The sequence below is a fragment of the Labrus mixtus genome, chromosome 10 (genome assembly GCF_963584025.1).
Source record: "Labrus mixtus chromosome 10, fLabMix1.1, whole genome shotgun sequence".
NCBI lineage: Eukaryota > Metazoa > Chordata > Actinopteri > Labriformes > Labridae > Labrus > Labrus mixtus.
In genome coordinates this window covers 177,768-202,099 of record NC_083621.1, presented here as the reverse complement: position 1 = coordinate 202,099, position 24,332 = coordinate 177,768, and the positions used below count along the sequence as shown (strand labels likewise).

At 44.1% G+C, this 24,332-nt stretch overlaps 1 protein-coding gene across 3 annotated transcripts in view; it reads right to left on the bottom strand.

Moving 5' to 3' along the window:
• Positions 1 to 20,100, bottom strand: part of bod1l1 (biorientation of chromosomes in cell division 1-like 1) — a 38,210-nt gene extending 18,110 nt beyond the window's left edge. For all 3 annotated transcript variants that reach the window (XM_061047505.1, XM_061047507.1, XM_061047508.1), the window contains exons 1-11: positions 19,838 to 20,100; positions 17,821 to 17,945; positions 17,548 to 17,738; positions 16,988 to 17,431; positions 15,294 to 15,443; positions 15,071 to 15,216; positions 13,459 to 13,555; positions 13,253 to 13,379; positions 13,102 to 13,162; positions 11,179 to 13,030; positions 11,041 to 11,108 (exon numbers count right to left, since the gene is read on the bottom strand). In XM_061047505.1, the coding sequence (XP_060903488.1) occupies positions 11,041 to 11,108; positions 11,179 to 13,030; positions 13,102 to 13,162; positions 13,253 to 13,379; positions 13,459 to 13,555; positions 15,071 to 15,216; positions 15,294 to 15,443; positions 16,988 to 17,431; positions 17,548 to 17,738; positions 17,821 to 17,945; positions 19,838 to 19,954 (3,378 nt within the window). In that variant the 5' untranslated portion in view covers positions 19,955 to 20,100. The remainder of the gene's footprint in view (positions 1 to 11,040; positions 11,109 to 11,178; positions 13,031 to 13,101; positions 13,163 to 13,252; positions 13,380 to 13,458; positions 13,556 to 15,070; positions 15,217 to 15,293; positions 15,444 to 16,987; positions 17,432 to 17,547; positions 17,739 to 17,820; positions 17,946 to 19,837) is intronic.
• Positions 20,101 to 24,332: the final 4,232 nt, after the last annotated feature.

Genomic DNA, 24,332 nt, shown 5'->3' with positions numbered 1-24,332 from the left:
GGGAGAGAGAGAGAGAGAGAGATAGGACAGTGGATAGAGTCAGAAATCAGGGAGAGAGAGAGAGAGAGATAGATAGGACAGTGGATAGAGTCAGAAATCAGGGAGAGAGATAGAGAGAGAGAGATAGGACAGTGGATAGAGTCAGAAATCAGAGAGAGAGGTAGGACAGTGGATAGAGTCAGAAATCAGAGAGAGAGGGAGAGAGAGAGAGAGATAGGACAGTGGATATAGTCAGAAATCAGAGAGAGAGATAGGACAGTGGATAGAGTCAGAAATCGGGGGGAGAGAGAGAGAGAGATAGATAGGACAGTGGATAGAGTCAGAAATCAGAGAGAGAGATAGGACAGTGGATAGAGTCAGAAATCAGGGAGAGAGAGAGAGAGAGATAGGACAGTGGATAGAGTCAGAAATCAGAGAGAGATAGGACAGTGGATAGAGTCAGAAATCAGAGAGAGATAGGACAGTGGATAGAGTCAGAAATCAGGGAGAGAGAGAGAGAGAGAGGGAGAGAGATAGGACAGTGGATAGAGTCAGAAATCAGAGAGAGAGAGAGAGGGAGAGAGATAGGACAGTGGATAGAGTCAGAAATCAGGGAGAGAGATAGGACAGTGGATAGAGTCAGAAATCAGAGAGAGAGGGAGAGAGAGAGAGAGATAGGACAGTGGATAGACTCAGAAATCAGGGAGAGAGATAGGACAGTGGATAGAGTCAGAAATCAGTGAGAGAGAGAGAGGGATAGGACAGTGGATAGAGTCAGAAATCAGAGAGAGAGATAGGACAGTGGATAGAGTCAGAAATCAGGGAGAGAGATAGGACAGTGGATAGAGTCAGAAATCAGGGAGAGAGAGAGATAGGACAGTGGATAGAGTCAGAAATCAGGGAGAGAGAGAGAGATAGAGAGAGAGATAGGACAGTGGATAGAGTCAGAAATCAGGGAGAGAGAGAGAGAGAGAGATAGGACAGTGGATAGAGTCAGAAATCAGAGAGAGAGATAGGACAGTGGATAGAGTCAGAAATCAGGGAGAGAGAGAGAGAGAGAGATAGGACAGTGGATAGAGTCAGAAATCAGAGAGAGAGATAGGACAGTGGATAGAGTCAGAAACCAGAGAGAGAGAGAGAGAGATAGGACAGTGGATAGAGTCAGAAATCAGAGAGAGAGATAGGACAGTGGATAGAGTCAGAAACCAGAGAGAGAGAGAGAGAGAGAGATAGAGATAGGACAGTGGATAGAGTCAGAAATCAGGGAGAGAGAGAGAGAGAGATAGATAGGACAGTGGATAGAGTCAGAAATCAGAGAGAGAGATAGGACAGTGGATAGAGTCAGAAATCAGGGAGAGAGAGAGATAGGACAGTGGATAGAGTCAGAAATCAGAGAGAGATAGGACAGTGCATAGAGTCAGAAATCAGGGAGAGAGAGAGAGATAGGACAGTGGATAGAGTCAGAAATCAGGGAGAGAGATAGGACAGTGGATAGAGTCAGAAATCAGGGAGAGAGAGAGAGGGATAGGACAGTGGATAGAGTCAGAAATCAGAGAGAGAGATAGGACAGTGGATGGAGTCAGAAATCAGGGAGAGAGATAGGACAGTCGATAGAGTCAGAAATCAGGGAGAGAGAGAGATAGGACAGTGGATAGAGTCAGAAATCAGGGAGAGAGAGAGATAGAGAGAGAGAGATAGGACAGTGGATAGAGTCAGAAATCAGGGAGAGAGAGAGATAGGACAGTGGATAGAGTCAGAAATCAGAGAGAGAGATAGGACAGTGGATAGAGTCAGAAATCAGGGAGAGAGAGAGAGAGAGAGAGAGAGAGGACAGTGGATAGAGTCAGAAATCAGAGAGAGAGATAGGACAGTGGATAAAGTCAGAAATCAGGGAGAGAGAGAGATAGGACAGTGGATAGAGTCAGAAATCAGAGAGAGAGATAGGACAGCGGATAGAGTCAGAAACCAGAGAGAGAGAGAGAGAGAGATAGGACAGTGGATAGAGTCAGAAATCAGAGAGAGAGATAGGACAGTGGATAGAGTCAGAAACCAGAGAGAGAGAGAGAGAGAGAGATAGAGATAGGACAGTGGATAGAGTCAGAAATCAGGGAGAGAGAGAGAGAGAGATAGATAGGACAGTGGATAGAGTCAGAAATCAGAGAGAGAGATAGGACAGTGGATAGAGTCAGAAATCAGGGAGAGAGAGAGAGAGATAGGACAGTGGATAGAGTCAGAAATCAGAGAGAGATAGGACAGTGCATAGAGTCAGAAATCAGGGAGAGAGATAGAGAGAGAGATAGGACAGTGGATAGAGTCAGAAATCAGGGAGAGAGAGAGAGAGAGGGAGAGAGATAGGACAGTGGATAGAGTCAGAAATCAGAGAGAGATAGGACAGTGGATAGAGTCAGAAATCAGAGAGAGAGGGAGAGAGAGAGAGAGATAGGACAGTGGATAGAGTCAGAAATCAGGGAGAGAGAGATAGGACAGTGGTTAGAGTCAGAAATCAGAGAGAGCGATAGGACAGTGGATAGAGTCAGAAATCAGGGAGAGAGAGAGATAGGACAGTGAATAGAGTCAGAAATCAGAGAGAGAGATAGGACAGTGGATAGAGTCAGAAACCAGAGAGAGAGAGAGAGAGAGAGATAGGACAGTGGATAGAGTCAGAAATCAGAGAGAGAGATAGGACAGTGGATAGAGTCAGAAACCCCAGAGAGAGAGAGAGAGAGATAGAGATAGGACAGTGGATAGAGTCAGAAATCAGGGAGAGAGAGAGAGAGAGAGATAGATAGGACAGTGGATAGAGTCAGAAATCAGAGAGAGAGATAGGACAGTGGATAGAGTCAGAAATCAGGGAGAGAGAGAGAGAGAGATAGGACAGTGGATAGAGTCAGAAATCAGAGAGAGATAGGACAGTGGATAGAGTCAGAAATCAGAGAGAGATAGGACAGTGGATAGAGTCAGAAATCAGGGAGAGAGAGAGAGAGAGAGGGAGAGAGATAGGACAGTGGATAGAGTCAGAAATCAGAGAGAGAGAGAGAGGGAGAGAGATAGGACAGTGGATAGAGTCAGAAATCAGGGAGAGAGATAGGACAGTGGATAGAGTCAGAAATCAGAGAGAGAGGGAGAGAGAGAGAGAGATAGGACAGTGGATAGACTCAGAAATCAGGGAGAGAGATAGGACAGTGGATAGAGTCAGAAATCAGGGAGAGAGAGAGAGGGATAGGACAGTGGATAGAGTCAGAAATCAGAGAGAGAGATAGGACAGTGGATAGAGTCAGAAATCAGGGAGAGAGATAGGACAGTGGATAGAGTCAGAAATCAGGGAGAGAGAGAGATAGGACAGTGGATAGAGTCAGAAATCAGGGAGAGAGAGAGAGATAGAGAGAGAGATAGGACAGTGGATAGAGTCAGAAATCAGGGAGAGAGAGAGAGAGAGAGATAGGACAGTGGATAGAGTCAGAAATCAGAGAGAGAGATAGGACAGTGGATAGAGTCAGAAATCAGGGAGAGAGAGAGAGAGAGATAGGACAGTGGATAGAGTCAGAAATCAGAGAGAGAGATAGGACAGTGGATAGAGTCAGAAACCAGAGAGAGAGAGAGAGAGATAGGACAGTGGATAGAGTCAGAAATCAGAGAGAGAGATAGGACAGTGGATAGAGTCAGAAACCAGAGAGAGAGAGAGAGAGAGAGATAGAGATAGGACAGTGGATAGAGTCAGAAATCAGGGAGAGAGAGAGAGAGAGATAGATAGGACAGTGGATAGAGTCAGAAATCAGAGAGAGAGATAGGACAGTGGATAGAGTCAGAAATCAGGGAGAGAGAGAGATAGGACAGTGGATAGAGTCAGAAATCAGAGAGAGATAGGACAGTGCATAGAGTCAGAAATCAGGGAGAGAGAGAGAGATAGGACAGTGGATAGAGTCAGAAATCAGGGAGAGAGATAGGACAGTGGATAGAGTCAGAAATCAGGGAGAGAGAGAGAGGGATAGGACAGTGGATAGAGTCAGAAATCAGAGAGAGAGATAGGACAGTGGATAGAGTCAGAAATCAGGGAGAGAGATAGGACAGTCGATAGAGTCAGAAATCAGGGAGAGAGAGAGATAGGACAGTGGATAGAGTCAGAAATCAGGGAGAGAGAGAGAGATAGAGAGAGAGAGATAGGACAGTGGATAGAGTCAGAAATCAGGGAGAGAGAGAGATAGGACAGTGGATAGAGTCAGAAATCAGAGAGAGAGATAGGACAGTGGATAGAGTCAGAAATCAGGGAGAGAGAGAGAGAGAGAGAGAGAGAGGACAGTGGATAGAGTCAGAAATCAGAGAGAGAGATAGGACAGTGGATAAAGTCAGAAATCAGGGAGAGAGAGAGAGAGAGATAGGACAGTGGATAGAGTCAGAAATCAGAGAGAGAGATAGGACAGCGGATAGAGTCAGAAACCAGAGAGAGAGAGAGAGAGAGATAGGACAGTGGATAGAGTCAGAAATCAGAGAGAGAGATAGGACAGTGGATAGAGTCAGAAACCAGAGAGAGAGAGAGAGAGAGAGATAGAGATAGGACAGTGGATAGAGTCAGAAATCAGGGAGAGAGAGAGAGAGAGATAGATAGGACAGTGGATAGAGTCAGAAATCAGAGAGAGAGATAGGACAGTGGATAGAGTCAGAAATCAGGGAGAGAGAGAGAGAGATAGGACAGTGGATAGAGTCAGAAATCAGAGAGAGATAGGACAGTGCATAGAGTCAGAAATCAGGGAGAGAGATAGAGAGAGAGATAGGACAGTGGATAGAGTCAGAAATCAGGGGGAGAGAGAGAGAGAGAGAGGGAGAGAGATAGGACAGTGGATAGAGTCAGAAATCAGAGAGAGATAGGACAGTGGATAGAGTCAGAAATCAGAGAGAGAGAGATAGGACAGTGGATAGAGTCAGAAATCAGGGAGAGAGAGATAGGACAGTGGTTAGAGTCAGAAATCAGAGAGAGCGATAGGACAGTGGATAGAGTCAGAAATCAGGGAGAGAGAGAGATAGGACAGTGAATAGAGTCAGAAATCAGAGAGAGAGATAGGACAGTGGATAGAGTCAGAAACCAGAGAGAGAGAGAGAGAGAGAGATAGGACAGTGGATAGAGTCAGAAATCAGAGAGAGAGATAGGACAGTGGATAGAGTCAGAAACCCCAGAGAGAGAGAGAGAGAGATAGAGATAGGACAGTGGATAGAGTCAGAAATCAGGGAGAGAGAGAGAGAGAGAGATAGATAGGACAGTGGATAGAGTCAGAAATCAGAGAGAGAGATAGGACAGTGGATAGAGTCAGAAATCAGGGAGAGAGAGAGAGAGAGATAGGACAGTGGATAGAGTCAGAAATCAGAGAGAGATAGGACAGTGGATAGAGTCAGAAATCAGAGAGAGATAGGACAGTGGATAGAGTCAGAAATCAGGGAGAGAGAGAGAGAGAGAGGGAGAGAGATAGGACAGTGGATAGAGTCAGAAATCAGAGAGAGAGAGAGAGGGAGAGAGATAGGACAGTGGATAGAGTCAGAAATCAGGGAGAGAGATAGGACAGTGGATAGAGTCAGAAATCAGAGAGAGAGGGAGAGAGAGAGAGAGATAGGACAGTGGATAGACTCAGAAATCAGGGAGAGAGATAGGACAGTGGATAGAGTCAGAAATCAGGGAGAGAGAGAGAGGGATAGGACAGTGGATAGAGTCAGAAATCAGAGAGAGAGATAGGACAGTGGATAGAGTCAGAAATCAGGGAGAGAGATAGGACAGTGGATAGAGTCAGAAATCAGGGAGAGAGAGAGATAGGACAGTGGATAGAGTCAGAAATCAGGGAGAGAGAGAGAGATAGAGAGAGAGATAGGACAGTGGATAGAGTCAGAAATCAGGGAGAGAGAGAGAGAGAGAGATAGGACAGTGGATAGAGTCAGAAATCAGAGAGAGAGATAGGACAGTGGATAGAGTCAGAAATCAGGGAGAGAGAGAGAGAGAGATAGGACAGTGGATAGAGTCAGAAATCAGAGAGAGAGATAGGACAGTGGATAGAGTCAGAAACCAGAGAGAGAGAGAGAGAGATAGGACAGTGGATAGAGTCAGAAATCAGAGAGAGAGATAGGACAGTGGATAGAGTCAGAAACCAGAGAGAGAGAGAGAGAGAGAGATAGAGATAGGACAGTGGATAGAGTCAGAAATCAGGGAGAGAGAGAGAGAGAGATAGATAGGACAGTGGATAGAGTCAGAAATCAGAGAGAGAGATAGGACAGTGGATAGAGTCAGAAATCAGGGAGAGAGAGAGAGATAGGACAGTGGATAGAGTCAGAAATCAGAGAGAGATAGGACAGTGCATAGAGTCAGAAATCAGGGAGAGAGAGAGAGATAGGACAGTGGATAGAGTCAGAAATCAGGGAGAGAGATAGGACAGTGGATAGAGTCAGAAATCAGGGAGAGAGAGAGAGGGATAGGACAGTGGATAGAGTCAGAAATCAGAGAGAGAGATAGGACAGTGGATAGAGTCAGAAATCAGGGAGAGAGATAGGACAGTCGATAGAGTCAGAAATCAGGGAGAGAGAGAGATAGGACAGTGGATAGAGTCAGAAATCAGGGAGAGAGAGAGAGATAGAGAGAGAGAGATAGGACAGTGGATAGAGTCAGAAATCAGGGAGAGAGAGAGATAGGACAGTGGATAGAGTCAGAAATCAGAGAGAGAGATAGGACAGTGGATAGAGTCAGAAATCAGGGAGAGAGAGAGAGAGAGAGAGAGAGAGGACAGTGGATAGAGTCAGAAATCAGAGAGAGAGATAGGACAGTGGATAAAGTCAGAAATCAGGGAGAGAGAGAGAGAGAGATAGGACAGTGGATAGAGTCAGAAATCAGAGAGAGAGATAGGACAGTGGATAGAGTCAGAAACCAGAGAGAGAGAGAGAGAGAGAGATAGAGATAGGACAGTGGATAGAGTCAGAAATCAGGGAGAGAGAGAGAGAGAGATAGATAGGACAGTGGATAGAGTCAGAAATCAGAGAGAGAGATAGGACAGTGGATAGAGTCAGAAATCAGGGAGAGAGAGAGAGAGATAGGACAGTGGATAGAGTCAGAAATCAGAGAGAGATAGGACAGTGCATAGAGTCAGAAATCAGGGAGAGAGATAGAGAGAGAGATAGGACAGTGGATAGAGTCAGAAATCAGGGAGAGAGAGAGAGAGAGGGAGAGAGATAGGACAGTGGATAGAGTCAGAAATCAGAGAGAGATAGGACAGTGGATAGAGTCAGAAATCAGAGAGAGAGGGAGAGAGAGAGAGAGATAGGACAGTGGATAGAGTCAGAAATCAGGGAGAGAGAGATAGGACAGTGGTTAGAGTCAGAAATCAGAGAGAGCGATAGGACAGTGGATAGAGTCAGAAATCAGGGAGAGAGAGAGATAGGACAGTGAATAGAGTCAGAAATCAGAGAGAGAGATAGGACAGTGGATAGAGTCAGAAACCAGAGAGAGAGAGAGAGAGAGAGATAGGACAGTGGATAGAGTCAGAAATCAGAGAGAGAGATAGGACAGTGGATAGAGTCAGAAACCCCAGAGAGAGAGAGAGAGAGATAGAGATAGGACAGTGGATAGAGTCAGAAATCAGGGAGAGAGAGAGAGAGAGAGATAGATAGGACAGTGGATAGAGTCAGAAATCAGAGAGAGAGATAGGACAGTGGATAGAGTCAGAAATCAGGGAGAGAGAGAGAGAGAGAGAGAGAGAGAGATAGGACAGTGGATAGAGTCAGAAATCAGAGAGAGATAGGACAGTGCATAGAGTCAGAAATCAGGGAGAGAGATAGAGAGAGAGATAGGACAGTGGATAGAGTCAGAAATCAGGGAGAGAGAGAGAGAGAGGGAGAGAGATAGGACAGTGGATAGAGTCAGAAATCAGAGAGAGAGATAGGACAGTGGATAGAGTCAGAAATCAGAGAGAGAGGGAGAGAGAGAGAGAGATAGGACAGTGGATAGAGTCAGAAATCAGGGAGAGAGAGATAGGACAGTGGTTAGAGTCAGAAATCAGAGAGAGCGATAGGACAGTGGATAGAGTCAGAAATCAGGGAGAGAGAGAGAGAGAGATAGGACAGTGAATAGAGTCAGAAATCAGAGAGAGAGATAGGACAGTGGATAGAGTCAGAAACCAGAGAGAGAGAGAGAGATAGGACAGTGGATAGAGTCAGAAATCAGAGAGAGAGAGATAGGACAGTGGATAGAGTCAGAAACCAGAGAGAGAGAGAGATAGAGATAGGACAGTGGATAGAGTCAGAAACCAGAGAGAGAGAGAGAGAGAGAGAGAGATAGAGATAGGACAGTGGATAGAGTCAGAAATCAGGGAGAGAGAGAGAGAGAGAGATAGATAGGACAGTGGATAGAGTCAGAAATCAGAGAGAGAGATAGGACAGTGGATAGAGTCAGAAATCAGGGAGAGAGAGAGAGAGATAGGACAGTGGATAGAGTCAGAAATCAGAGAGAGATAGGACAGTGGATAGAGTCAGAAATCAGGGAGAGAGAGAGAGAGAGAGAGATAGGACAGTGGATAGAGTCAGAAATCAGGGAGAGAGATAGGACAGTGGATAGAGTCAGAAATCAGGGAGAGAGAGAGAGATAGAGAGAGAGAGATAGGACAGTGGATAGAGTCAGAAATCAGAGAGAGAGATAGGACAGTGCATAGAGTCAGAAATCAGAGAGAGATAGGACAGTGCATAGAGTCAGAAATCAGGGAGAGAGATAGAGAGAGAGATAGGACAGTGGATAGAGTCAGAAATCAGGGAGAGAGAGAGAGAGAGGGAGAGAGATAGGACAGTGGATAGAGTCAGAAATCAGAGAGAGAGATAGGACAGTGGATAGAGTCAGAAATCAGAGAGAGAGGGAGAGAGAGAGAGAGATAGGACAGTGGATAGAGTCAGAAATCAGGGAGAGAGATAGGACAGTGGATAGAGTCAGAAATCAGAGAGAGAGGGAGAGAGAGAGAGAGATAGGACAGTGGATAGAGTCAGAAATCAGGGAGAGAGAGATAGGACAGTGGTTAGAGTCAGAAATCAGAGAGAGCGATAGGACAGTGGATAGAGTCAGAAATCAGGGAGAGAGAGAGAGAGAGATAGGACAGTGAATAGAGTCAGAAATCAGAGAGAGAGATAGGACAGTGGATAGAGTCAGAAACCAGAGAGAGAGAGAGAGAGATAGGACAGTGGATAGAGTCAGAAATCAGAGAGAGAGAGATAGGACAGTGGATAGAGTCAGAAACCAGAGAGAGAGAGATAGAGATAGGACAGTGGATAGAGTCAGAAATCAGGGAGAGAGAGAGAGAGGGAGAGAGATAGGACAGTGGATAGAGTCAGAAATCAGAGAGAGAGATAGGACAGTGGATAGAGTCAGAAATCAGAGAGAGAGGGAGAGAGAGAGAGAGATAGGACAGTGGATAGAGTCAGAAATCAGGGAGAGAGAGATAGGACAGTGGATAGAGTCAGAAATCAGAGAGAGCGATAGGACAGTGGATAGAGTCAGAAATCAGGGAGAGAGAGAGAGAGAGAGAGGGAGAGAGATAGGACAGTGGATAGAGTCAGAAATCAGAGAGAGAGATAGGACAGTGGATAGAGTCAGAAATCAGAGAGAGAGGGAGAGAGCGAGAGAGATAGGACAGTGGATAGAGTCAGAAATCAGGGAGAGAGAGATAGGACAGTCGATAGAGTCAGAAATCAGAGAGAGCGATAGGACAGTGGATAGAGTCAGAAATCAGGGGGAGAGAGAGAGAGAGATAGGACAGTGGATAGGGTCAGAAATCAGAGAGAGCGATAGGACAGTGGATAGAGTCAGAAATCAGGGAGAGAGAGAGAGATAGGACAGTGGATAGAGTCAGAAATCAGAGAGAGCGATAGGACAGTGGATAGAGTCAGAAATCAGAGAGAGAGATAGGACAGTGGATAGAGTCAGAAATCAGGGAGAGAGATAGGACAGTGGATAGAGTCAGAAATCAGGGAGGGAGAGAGAGATAGGACAGTGGATAGAGTCAGAAATCAGGGAGAGAGAGAGAGAGAGAGAGAGAGAGAGATAGGACAGTGGATAGAGTCAGAAATCAGGGAGAGAGAGAGAGATAGGACAGTGGATAGAGTCAGAAATCAGGGAGAGAGAGAGAGATAGGACAGTGGATAGAGTCAGAAATCAGGGAGAGAGAGAGAGAGAGATAGAGAGAGAGAGATAGGACAGTGGATAGAGTCAGAAATCAGGGAGAGAGAGAGAGATAGGACAGTGGATAGAGTCAGAAATCAGAGAGAGATAGGACAGTGGATATAGTCAGAAATCAGAGAGAGATAGGACAGTGGATAGAGTCAGAAATCAGAGAGAGATAGGACAGTGGATAGAGTCAGAAATCAGAGAGAGATAGGACAGTGGATAGAGTCAGAAATCAGGGAGAGAGAGAGAGAGAGGGAGAGAGATAGGACAGTGGATAGAGTCAGAAATCAGAGAGAGAGATAGGACAGTGGATAGAGTCAGAAATCAGAGAGAGAGGGAGAGAGAGAGAGAGATAGGACAGTGGATAGAGTAAGAAATCAGGGAGAGAGAGAGAGAGAGAGAGATAGGATAGTGTATAGAGTCAGAAATCAGGGAGAGAGAGAGAGAGAGAGAGATAGGACAGTGGATAGAGTCAGAAATCAGGGAGAGAGAGAGAGAGAGAGAGATAGGACAGTGGATAGAGTCAGAAATCAGGGAGAGAGAGAGAGATAGGATAGTGTATAGAGTCAGAAATCAGGGAGAGAGAGAGAGAGAGAGATAGGACAGTGGAGAGAGTCAGAAATCAGGGAGAGAGAGAGATAGGACAGTGGATAGAGTCAGAAATCAGGGAGCGAGAGAGAGAGAGAGAGGGGAACAACATGCGGGAAAGAAGCAACAGGTGGGATTTGAACCCGGCCGACCGCTTGAGACGACAGCCTCCATACATGGGGCGTGCACACTAACCACTGAGCCACCAGCGCCCCTCCTCTGACAGTTTAACAGTTTATCTCTGATGAGTAGTGACAGCTTCACCTCGCTGTAAAAACATCAGATCGATCTTTATTTTGTACCTGCAGAGCCACAGACTGGGAATCGAACTCGCCAACGTCCATTTCTTTCTCTGTCGTTTCAGATAAATCTGTAAGAGAGAAGAATCTTTAGGGGAACATTTTGATGTCGTCAGCTTTTATAAAAAACACTTTCTCTACCTGCAGCTTCTTGTTTCTCTGTTTCCTGACATGTGACTGATGACGTCTCCTTTAAAGAATCAGCTGCTTCCACCTGAGGAGGAGGAGGAGCCTCTTCTTCTTCTCTTTCATCCTGGCACAAGGTGGAGGTCACTGTGCTGTCAGGATCCATGGAGAGCAGTGTCAGAGCTGCTTCTTTCATCTTCATGTCGGCGTCCTCCAGCTCGGGCGGTGCCTCCTCTTCGCCTCGCTCATGTGGAAGTCTCGCCTCCGCTGAGGTGCAAACGTCCATGAGAGCGAGCAGGGCGTCGGCCTCCGCTGGCATCTCGCTGAGCCGGGACTCAGTGTCGCCCTCTGGTGGCTCTGGGGTGATGTCGCTGAACGCATCGCAGGTGTCGTCAGAGAAGGAGGTGGTGACGGGGGCGGAGTCTGTCTTCAGCGCCTCCTCTGCATCGAGGCTCTGACAGGAAACAGACTTTGAGGGCCTCTCACATCTTTCTTTCTTCCCTCTCTTCTTTGTGCTCTTCACTTCTGGTTTCTCCTGGAGGGGTTCCTCAGTGACTTTCTCCTGGAGGGGTTCCTCAGGGACTTTCTCCTGGAGGGGTTCCTCAGGGACTTTCTTCTGGAGGGGTTCCTCAGGGACTTTCTTCTGGAGGGGTTCCTCAGGGACTTTCTTCTGGAGGAGTTCCTCAGGGACTTTCTTCTGGAGAAGTTCCTCAGGGACTTTCTTCTGGAGGGGTTCCTCAGGGACTTTCTCCTGGAGGGGTTCCTCAGGGACTTTCTCCTGGAGGGGTTCCTCAGGGACTTTCTCCTGGAGGAGTTCCTCATGGACTTTCTCCTGGAGGGGTTCCTCAGGGACTTTCTCCTGGAGGAGTTCCTCAGGGACTTTCTCCTGGAGGGGTTCCTCAGGGACTTTCTCCTGGAGGAGTTCCTCAGGGACTTTCTTCTGGAGGAGTTCCTCAGGGACTTTCTGTTCTTTCTTCTTCTCTGGTTTGCTCACCGCCGCCCCCCCCACACTTCTTACTTCTGAAGCTTTATTGTCCCCCTTTGATGATGACACCGTCTTAGCTTCCTCTTTGGATTTCGATTTGGATTTCTCAAAGTTTTTCCCTCTCTCTGTCGCCTTGAGCTTGTTTGACTTCACGATGTCTTGATCTTTAGGTTTGGCTTTTTCCCCGGCTCGCTCCTCGCTCTGGCTCTTGGACCTCTTCACAACTTCTTTGGAGTGTTTGTCTTTCTTCTTGCTGCTGTCGGATCCCGGCTCCAGGTCGGAGCGCTCCTCAGAGGAGCCTGTGGAGTCTGGGCGGAGCTTCAAGTCTCCTTTAGCTGAGCTCTTCTCTTTCTTCTCTTTCTTCTCTCTCTCTCTGAGTTTCTCTTTCTCTGCTCTGCCGGCCTCCACAGACGCAGCTTTCAGCTTCTTCACAGGAGCGTCTTTCGGACTCTCGTCTGCCTCAGACGACTTTCCTTCTCTCGGAGTCGACGCCGCCTTCTTCTCTGTTTTAACCTTGGCCTTTTTGTCCCCCTTCTCGTCAGAGGACGCTTTGACAGAAGCCCCGCCCCCCTGCGGAGCGTCGTCCACCTCAGGTTTCTTCTTGAGTTTGGCGCGCTCGTCGGTCGAGCTGCGCTCTCTCTCTTTGCGGTAGAGTCGATCAAACTTGCCCACAGAGCGCTGTCGGAGCGCCTCCTGGGCGCCCTGCTCCAGCTCCAGGATGAACGAGTGCGTGCGACCTTTCTCCGACAGCTTCTTGGCGTCGCTGGAGTCTTCGGATACGCTGCCGCTCGTTCGTCTGCGCCTCTCGTCAGACGACGCCGACTCGGACAGATTTCTGGATAGTTTTGGTTGCGTCGTCTTTGCTGCTGCAGATTTCACTTCCTGATTGAAAGACAGAGCAGAGTCAGGAAGGTGGTGTTACCCCTGATGAGATCCAGATCAGTTTGACTTACCCCCCCTCTCTTTGATCCTTCACAGTCTCCTCTCTTCTTATTGGACACATCGCCCTCTTTCCTGCAGCATGGAAACATCAAACACACGATGAACATCTGATCTACGGAGCGTTTCCAGTGTGACATGTGGTGGAGGCTCTGAGGTTCTTACCTTGAGTCCAGCTTCCTCTTCCTGCTGAGCGCCATCTTCTTCTCCAGCACCTTCCTCTCTTTGCGAGCCTCTTTGGCTCGGGGACCCTCGAGCCCCCCACAGTCCCCGCTCTTTTGTTTCTTGTGATCTGTGCAGAAAGTCAAGGAGGTGAATGATGCACACAAAACAGATTTCAACTGGAAGAAACAAACAGGAAGGAAACAGACCTTGTTCCTCAGCATGCAGAGCTTTCTGCTTCCTCTTATCTTCCATACGCTCTCGGTTCTGTTGTCTTTTGAGCAGACGTTCCTCTTTGTCCTTCGCCTGCCAGAAAAGAGACATTCACTTCATTCATCCAGCTCCTTTAAACACTCAGAAACACGACTTGAAATGTTGTTGAAGTCATGTTAACACAGAGAGATTTCACAGTTTGAGACTCTTATTTTGAAGGATTATCAGATTTTTACCTTTTAGTAAATTTAATGTTTTAAAATGTAAACTTTAAACTGTCACAGAGTACAGAGTTTTTATAAAACACGTAGGACACACGTAGGACACACCCCCCTACTAAGTGGTCCAGTTCTGAGCTGAAGCATGACCACCCCCCCCCCCCCCCCCCCCCCCGGAAAAGTCCCGGACCAGATATGATCACTGGAACATTTCTTAAAGAATGTGCAGATCAGTTATGAGATGTTTTTACAGATCTTTTCAACTTCTATTGTTGTACCTGTGGCTAAGAACAAATCTCCCAAAGAGCTAACTGACCTGAGGCCTGTGGCTCTGACTTCAGTAGTAATGAAGACTTAATCTCCCAAAGAGCTAACTGACCTGAGGCCTGTGGCTCTGACTTCAGTAGTAATGAAGACTTAATCTCCCAAAGAGCTAACTGACCTGAGGCCTGTGGCTCTGACTTCAGTAGTAATGAAGACTTAATCTCCCAAAGAGCTAACTGACCTGAGGCCTGTGGCTCTGACTTCAGTAGTAATGAAGACTTAATCTCCCAAAGAGCTAACTGACCTGAGGCCTGTGGCTCTGACTTCAGTAGTAATGAAGACTTAATCTCCCAAAGAGCTAACTGACCTGAGGCCTGTGGCTCTGACTTCAGTAGTAATGAAGACTTAATCTCCCAAAGAGCTAACTGACCTGAGGCCTGTGGCTCTGACTTCAGTAGTAATGAAGACTTAATCTCCCAAAGAGCTAACTGACCTGAGGCCTGTGGCTCTGACTTCAGTAGTAATGAAGACTTAATCTCCCAAAGAGCTAACTGACCTGAGGCCTGTGGCTCTGACTTCAGTAGTAATGAAGACTTAATCTCCCAAAGAGCTAACTGACCTGAGGCCTGTGGCTCTGACTTCAGTAGTAATGAAGACTTAATCTCCCAAAGAGCTAACTGACCTGAGGCCTGTGGCTCTGACTTCAGTAGTAATGAAGACTTTTGAACAATTGGTCAAAAGAGTTCTGACCAATCATGTTCGGGGGCCTGCTTGACCCGATGCAATTTGCATATCAGGCAAACAGAGGAGTTTTATATTTCATCAGGTTGTGTTTTTGTGTCCACTGCTGCAAATCTAATTTGACAATAAAGATCTGAACTGAACTGGTTATGGTCAGATACGAGACTCAGAATATTCGTGTCTGCACAAATTTCAAGTGAACACTCGACCGCCGCTTCACCGCCATCGTTTAAAATGATGGTCGAGATAAATGGTGGCATCGATTAGATGGTATGTACACGATGCGTTCCCGTAAGGAAGTCGACCTCTTCAAACCGAGCCGGGTCAGAGAACTCGTCTGGACTCGGGGTCAAGCTCCGCCTTCATTAATGTTGACAGAACTCACCGCAGATCTGCGCCGCTCCTCCACGGTGATCTCATCATCCGAGTCGCTATAGTAACGGGAGTACAGGAACGGCTTGTGGACGTAGGCTTTGCGGCGAGGTTTGCGCTCGTCTCCTGCGTCCCCGTGTTTGTTCTCTTCACCTTGATCTGCAGAGAGAGAGAACAAAGTTCACTTCCTGTTTACCTGACGGAGCAGTCTAAGTTTCATAAACACGGGGTCAGACCGTCTGATGGAAGCTCGCCCTCCTCTGAGGAATCCGACTGCAGCTCCTCGTCCTCGCTCTCCTCCTCGAAGGACGACAGGTCACTGGTGTGGACCGAGCTCACTGTGATGTCACTCAGACCGTCGAGGTCGGAATCCTCCAGAAAGTATTCTGAAAGAAGAACGACCACGTTTAAACATGGACGGGTTCCGGCAGGGCTCCAGAGTGAGACCAGTTTGATCCAACATGCAGTTTGAGTTAACCCCTCCTTAATGTTCTTTTACATTTCATGTGTTAACATGCAGTTTGAGTTAACCCCTCCTTAATGTTCTTTTACATTTCATGTGTTAACATGCAGTTTGAGTTAACCCCTCCTTAATGTACTTTTACATTTCATGTGTTAACATGCAGTTTGAGTTAACCCCTCCTTAATGTTCTTTTACATTTCATGTGTTAACATGCAGTTTGAGTTAACCCCTCCTTAATGTTCTTTTACATTTCATGTGTTAACATGCAGTTTGAGTTAACCCCTTCTTAATGTTCTTTTACATTTCATGTGTTAACATGCAGTTTGAGTTAACCCCTCCTTAATGTTCTTTTACATTTCATGTGTTAACATGCAGTTTGAGTTAACCCCTCCTTAATGTACTTTTACATTTCATGTGTTAACATGCAGTTTGAGTTAACCCCTCCTTAATGTACTTTTACATTTCATGTGTTAACATGCAGTTTGAGTTAACCCCTCCTTAATGTTCTTTTACATTTCATGTGTTAACATGCAGTTTGAGTTAACCCCTCCTTAATGTTCTTTTACATTTCATGTGTTAACATGCAGTTTGAGTTAACCCCTCCTTAATGTACTTTTACATTTCATGTGTTAACATGCAGTTTGAGTTAACCCCTCCTTAATGTTCTTTTACATTTCATGTGTTAACATGCAGTTTGAGTTAACCCCTCCTTAATGTACTTTTACATTTCATGTGTTAACATGCAGTTTGAGTTAACCCCTCCTTAATGTTCTTTTACATTTCATGTGTTAACATGCAGTTTGAGTTAACCCCTCCTTAATGTTCTTTTACATTTCATGTGTTAACATGCAGTTTGAGTTAACCCCTCCTTAATGTACTTTTACATTTCATGTGTTAACATGCAGTTTTCTATACAATCATACATCAGTCTATATATCCATGTGTTGAGTTATAGTGATGTCTGCAAAATTAGTCCGGCCCTGAGGTCTCATTTGAACAAATCCGGCCCCCCCAATAGGACTTTGACACCGCTGCTCTACACCTTATTCTTGTTTAAAAATCATTCTTAAGTTATGGAGAGTGATAAAAAGGTGATCTTATGGAGTTAAAGGCGGCACAATGAAAAATTTGAGTGCATATAAATATTGTGCTGGTGCACCTAAAAAAGAAAATTAGGAGCACCAGTGCAACCAGTGCAAAAAGTTATTCTGGAGCCCTGGCTAGAATTTAGACTGCAGTTTCCAACTTTTCAAAGTTACATAGTACTGAAAACAGCGAGCGGGGCGCTCCGTGGACCTGAGAGGAGCCCTGTAGGAAGTTGTTGCACGGCTTGATCTCGAGGTGTGAACGTTACAGATCGATGCTTTAAGAGGACGCTGCCTGTTTGACACCAAATGGCAAAAAGCCCAAAGATATAAACTGCTTAGCACTTAATGTGTGCATGATGCAGGTCACACTGACACTCACCTTCTTTGATCCTCTCTCTGGCTTTCTGCTTGGCCTGACTCGTAGATTTAAGTGGATCTTCATCCTGCTTGTCCTCGGCTGGTTTGCCACTCGCTCTGCTTGCAGTTTTATCTTTCTCCTCCTCTGTCGGCTCCTTCGCTCCCGACTCCTCTTCTTCTACTTTCACCTCCACTATTAACCCTTCTTTACCCAGATCCACATGTTCCTGAGCGTCCTCCGTCTTCACCTCAAACACTTGGACCTCAGACTCCCCTGACTGTTCTGGCGTCTTTCCGTCTCCTTCCTCAACCATTTCCATGTCCTGCTCTCCCTCCTCCAGCAGCTGCTCGTCTGGAGCTCTGCGTCCTTTGTCTGAGCTGGCCCTGACGCTGGCCTCCTGGTTCAGGGAGGAGATGGTTTCCAGGATGGACATGGCGTCGCTGGGGGGCGGAGCAGACGACGTGGCTGTAAAGAATGTCATGACGAATGTTAAATGAGCGATCAGTAGGATATTTAAATCATTAAATAACTGTATAATATTTCATCATTTCTCATAAACATGACTAAAGCATTCAGTGAACCTGGCTCCAGAAGGCTGCTGTCTGGTTTGGTCTCTGGCAGAGGCAGCGGGGGAGGCGGCTCCTCAGAGCAGCTGCCAGGTGACAGAAACTCCCGGACCACCCTCTCCACCTGCGGCCTGAAGATATGGTTGATTTTAGGATCCACCACCTGGGCCACGATCCTGTCCACGCCCTGCTCCAGCATCCCAGACCTGAGAGAAACAGACGGCTTTAATATGAAAAGAATCCTTTCTAAACTTTAAGTTAAAGAACATCTCTTTGTTCAGCACTCACTGGAGCACCAGCTGTCGGATGTTGTTTCTCAGCTGGTTCTTGTTCAAATGAGGGCTCCATGTGTGGTTAGAGAGGTGATTGGAGACAAAGTTATCCACTCTCTGTTTCAGGTTCAGGTAAGCAGGCTGCAAGAGAAAAAATTTTACTGAGCATTTGGACAGTTTCACCTGATAACAGGAATGTCTGAGCGGTGCTGCAAATCGCCCTGATGCCTGCTGGAGGTCCCATGAGATCTTTAGAGTTTCCCTCCTGTGCATACATTACCCACAAAGCAACTGAAAAGACATCAACAGTCATGTTTGTTGTGTATTTCTCACAGCCGCTAATTTAGCCTCGAACTGCTGACCTGCCAGCTCCACAGTTTCAAAGACCTCCTCTTTAACGACAAAGAGGTTTGAAGTTTTAATGTTGATGAAATGAAATGATAAACTTTATTGATCCCCCATGGGAACATCTGTACATCAGTGAAATAAAGGGAAAAGGGTTAGACAATAATAAAGTCTAATTTTGACTTCAGAAGCGTTCAGTTTCTACTGAGCTGCTCAAACATCCCTTTGTTCAGGATTAAAATCCTCAAAATGATTGAATGTTTGGCAGTTTTGAGCAGGCCGGAAGTTGTTTCAGAGATTTATGCAGAGAAGAATATAAATCTGTTTTATTTTTATATCAGTTTTGGGGAAGTGGACATGAAGCTGGCAGTAAATTAAACTGAAGCCTGAGAGTTAAACTAACTCAAACATTAAACACAGTTATAAGAACATTAAGTAAACATTTATTATCAGGTGATTTCATCTTCTTTAAACATTATCAGATGATTTAATCTTCTTTAAACATTATCAGGTGATTTCATCTTCTTTAAACATTATCAGGTGATTTCATCTTCTTTAAACATTATCAGGTGATTTCATCTTTAAACATTATCAGGTGATTTCATCTTCTTTAAACATTATCAGGTGATTTCATCTTCTTTAAACATTATCAGGTGATTTCATCTTTAAACATTATCAGGTGATTTCATCTTTAAACATTATCAGGTGATTTCATCTTTAAACATTATCAGGTGATTTCATCTTCTTTAAACATTATCAGGTGTATTAATATTCATACATTATCAGGTGTATTGGTCTTCTTTATACATTATCAGGTGTATTAATATTCATACATTATCAGGTGTATTAGTATTCATACATTATCAGGTGTATTGGTCTTCTTTATACATTATCAGGTGTATTAATATTCATACATTATCAGGTGTATTGGTCTTCTTTATACATTATCAGGTGTATTGGTCTTCTTTATACATTATCAGGTGTATTAATATTCATACATTATCAGGTGTATTAGTATTCATACATTATCAGGTGTATTAGTCTTCTTTATACATTATCAGGTGTATTAATATTCATACATTATCAGGTGTTTTGGTCTTCTTTATACATTATCAGGTGTATTAATATTCATACATTATCAGGTGTATTGGTCTTCTTTATACATTATCAGGTGTATTAATATTCATACATTATCAGGTGTATTAATATTCATACATTATCAGGTGTATTGGTCTTCTTTATACATTATCAGGTGTATTAGTCTTCTTTATACATTATCAGGTGTATTAATATTCATACATTATCAGGTGTATTGGTCTTCTTTATACAATATCAGGTGTATTAGTCTTCTTTATACATTATCAGGTGTATTAGTATTCATACATTATCAGGTGTATTGGTCTTCTTTATACATTATCAGGTGTATTGGTCTTCTTTATACATTATCAGGTGTATTAATATTCATACATTATCAGGTGTATTGGTCTTCTTTATACATTATCAGGTGTATTGGTCTTCTTTATACATTATCAGGTGTATTAATATTCATACATTATCAGGTGTATTAGTCTTCTTTATACATTATCAGGTGTATTAGTATTCATACATTATCAGGTGTATTAGTCTTCTTTATACATTATCAGGTGTATTAATATTCATACATTATCAGGTGTATTGGTCTTCTTTACCTTTGTATCGACGTCAGCCAGGCACTCCCTCCGGAACTGATCGAAGAGTCCCTGAGTTTTTAAATGATTCACGATCATAGAGACCAGCTGAGGGTCTCCGGGAGGTAAACCGGACATGGTCTGGTCTTCAGTTCGTGTCCTCTGTCTCTCTGGTGTTTAAAATCATTCAAACTTGAAACACATCAGCTGATATTCAACGTTAACGCGAGAGAGAGGCTACTGTTGTGTTTCTGCAGTTCGAAGCGGCGTTGACCCGGAAGAACAATTCCTCCAAGACAAGTTAACCGGAAGTAGTAAATACAAGTTTCTTTTAAATCATCATTTCTGATTTTATATTTAAAGTACGTCGAGCTTACTGTATGGCTTGAGGTTAATTTTTAATTCTTATTAATCTTTATTTTACTATTTAATATTACATACTGTATCTAACCGAAAACGAACGAGAATCTCCGAGAATTTCCGTGTGGTCTGAAGCATAGACTGTAAATATTACAGTATATATATATAATAATATATATAATATATTATAATATTATAATAATAATATAATATATATATTACATAAGCTGTGTTCGTAGGGCGACCTCTAGCGGCGAGGAGCATCAAACATATTCAGACTTCTTTATCCATTTAGTCTCATATTTATTTTATTAAAGATATATCACAGAAATAATATCCACAGAGTAACATACAGCAGCAGCCACTTTGAATGTTTTATTACACAAATTTAAGCATTTAATCTGCTTCTTGTTTTCAGATTTATTTATCAGTTTTCAGAATCAGAAATACTTCATCAATTCAGTTTTTACATTTTGCTCTTACACACAAGTTTACAGACGGAATATAGTAAAAGAAATAGAATATGAATAAAATAAGGAATATAAATAAGAGATAAAGCGACAAGAAAGCGATACTAGTGAATAATAATATATGTATAAAGCACAGGTTATTAACTAATTAAGCTATGTACAAACGCACAAAGAGTAAATATGAAAATAAGCAGTATAAACGATCATTTGTGAGGATTTTCAGGATTTACAGAAATCGATCTACATATTTGTAGATCTTTTTACACATTTGTGGATCTTTGTACACATATTCAAACACAATAATAGCTCTAATAACTCTCCCTTTTATAGGTTGTTCTGCAGTTATTAAAATAGTAATCAACTAAAACTCCTAAATGATAAAATCTAGTTGCTGTTCCGGTGATGCAAACACCTGAGTAGCCCTGCTCGGCACATTATTCTGCAACATTGGTTTCACTATTCCTTTTGGCGAGAAACTTTGAAGCAAAGCGGAGTAACTACTCCAGGTGATGTCCTTGGACCAATTCTGGAGCAAAATGCCTCCCAAACAGCTTTCTAAGAAGAAAGATACACCTGCAGCCTCACCTGCAGCCTCCCCCCAGCAGCTAAAGCGTGTGATGCTAACTCGAGGCTGACCAAAGCTCTGGAGACAATGACAGCAAATATTGCCGCTATGATGGATGAAAAGCTAGAAAAGATGGTGCATGATATTAACGCCAATATCTCCCAGAGTTTAAAAGAAGTCACCGACCGAGTTAACGAGGCAGAGCAGCGGATACTAGCTGTGGAAAACATGTCAATCGGCGCCCAGCAACGTCTGGTGGTTATGGAAACAAAAATACACAAGCTAACTGAACGGCTTAACGACTATGAAAATAGAGGTCGACGTAAAAACTTAAAGATCATGGGCCTGCCGGAGAAGTTGGAGGGTACGAACGCATCTCTTTTTATGGAATCCTGGATCCCAAAAGTCCTTCACCTGGACACCAAAGCGGGCCGCGTCAAGCTGGGAAGGGCGCACAGGCTCCCAGGTCCCGTGATGTCAAGGTTTCCTCGAGCCATGATAGTGAGGTTTAACAACATGATAGTGAGGTTTAACAACAGAGAGCCGTGATAGTGAGGTTTAACAACATGATAGTGAGGTTTAACAACAGAGAGCCGTGATAGTGAGGTTTAACAACAGAGAGCCATGATAGTGAGGTTTAACAACATGATAGTGAGGTTTAACAACAGAGAGCCGTGATAGTGAGGTTTCACAACAGAGAGCCATGATAGTGAGGTTTAACAACATGATAGTGAGGTTTAACAACAGAGAGCCGTGATAGTGAGGTTTAACAACATGATAGTGAGGTTTAACAACAGAGAGCCGTGATAGTGAGGTTTAACAACAGAGAGCCATGATAGTGAGGTTTAACAACAGAGAGCCATGATAGTGAGGTTTAACAACATGATAGTGAGGTTTAACAACAGAGAGCCATGATAGTGAGGTTTAACAACATGATAGTGAGGTTTCACAACAGAGAGCCATGATAGTGAGGTTTAACAACATGATAGTGAGGTTTAACAACAGAGAGCCGTGATAGTGAGGTTTAACAACAGAGAGCCATGATAGTGAGGTTTAACAACAGAGAGCCATGATAGTGAGGTTTAACAACATGATAGTGAGGTTTAACAACAGAGAGCCGTGATAGTGAGGTTTCACAACAGAGAGCCATGATAGTGAGGTTTAACAACAGAGAGCCGTGATAGTGAGGTTTAACAACAAAGAGCCATGATAGTGAGGTTTAACAACATGATAGTGAGGTTTCACAACAGAGAGCCATGATAGTGAGGTTTAACAACATGATATTGAGGTTTAACAACAGAGAGCCGTGATAGTGAGGTTTAACAACAGAGAGCCGTGATAGTGAGGTTTAACAACAGAGAGCCATGATAGTGAGGTTTAACAACATGATAGTGAGGTTTCACAACAGAGAGCCATGATAGTGAGGTTTAACAACAGAGAGCCATGATAGTGAGGTTTAACAACAGAGAGCCGTGATAGTGAGGTTTAACAACAGAGAGCCATGATAGTGAGGTTTAACAACAGAGAGCCATGATAGTGAGGTTTCACAACAGAGAGCCATGATAGTGAGGTTTAACAACAGAGAGCCGTGATAGTGAGGTTTAACAACAAAGAGCCATGATAGTGAGGTTTAACAACATGATAGTGAGGTTTCACAACAGAGAGCCATGATAGTGAGGTTTAACAACATGATAGTGAGGTTTCACAACAGAGAGCCATGATAGTGAGGTTTAACAACATGATAGTGAGGTTTCACAACAGAGAGCCATGATAGTGAGGTTTAACAACATGATAGTGAGGTTTAACAACATGATAGTGAGGTTTAACAACAGAGAGCCATGATAGTGAGGTTTAACAACATGATAGTGAGGTTTCACAACAGAGAACATGATAGTGAGGTTTAACAACATGATAGTGAGGTTTAACAACAGAGAGCCGTGATAGTGAGGTTTCACAACAGAGAACCATGATAGTGAGGTTTAACAACATGATAGTGAGGTTTAACAACAGAGAGCCATGATAGTGAGGTTTCACAACAGAGAGCCGTGATAGTGAGGTTTAACAACAGAGAGCCGTGATAGTGAGGTTTAACAACATGATAGTGAGGTTTAACAACAGAGAGCCGTGATAGTGAGGTTTAACAACATGATAGTGAGGTTTCACAACAGAGAGCCGTGATAGTGAGGTTTAACAACAGAGAGCCGTGATAGTGAGGTTTCACAACAGAGAGCCGTGATAGTGAGGTTTCACAACAGAGAGCCGTGATAGTGAGGTTTCACAACAGAGAGCCGTGATAGTGAGGTTTAACAACAGACCCTTCAATCGGGAAAGGCCCCGGGCCCTGATGGCCTTAGTTGTGAATTTTATAAAGAATTTAAGTCAGTACTTATGGGTCCTTTTTTAGAGATGCTACAAGAATCATTTGAAAAGGGGGTCTTGCCTAGATCTTTGACTGAAGCCAGTATTAGCCTCATCCTTAAAAAAGGGAAGCCGGCTGATGAATGTCCATCATATCGTCCCATTAGCTTGTTAAATGTTGATTTTAAAATATTATCTAAAATTTTGGCGCAACGTCATGAGAAGGTACTCCCCTTTATTGTTGAATGATCAGACTGGGTTTATTATTGGTAGAAAGTCCTGCTACAATATGAGGAGGTTGTTAAAAGTGATTCAGTTATCACATCAGGAAAAATTGGACAGTATGGTAATAATTTTAGACGCAGAAAAAGCCTTCGACCGAGTCGAATGGCACTTTCTTTTTTCAGTGTTAAACAGTCTTGGGCTTGGGGACATATTCTGCAGATGGGTTAGGTTGCTATATAACAAAGCACTTGCTGCTGTTCGGATTAATGGCCAATCCTCCTCCTTTTTCCACTTGGGGAGAGGGACTAGACAGGGGTCCCCTTTGTCACCGCTGTTATTTGCAGTTTTAATCGAGCCCCTAGCAGAAGCTATAAGAAACAGCCCAAACATCACAGGAATCTCTGTCGGGGATAGAGAGCACAAAATAGCTCTGTATGCGGATGATGTCCTACTTTTTATAACTAACCCAAAGACCGCTATACCAGCATTATTGGAGTTAATAAATCAATTTAGTGAATTTTTCAGGATACAAAATACA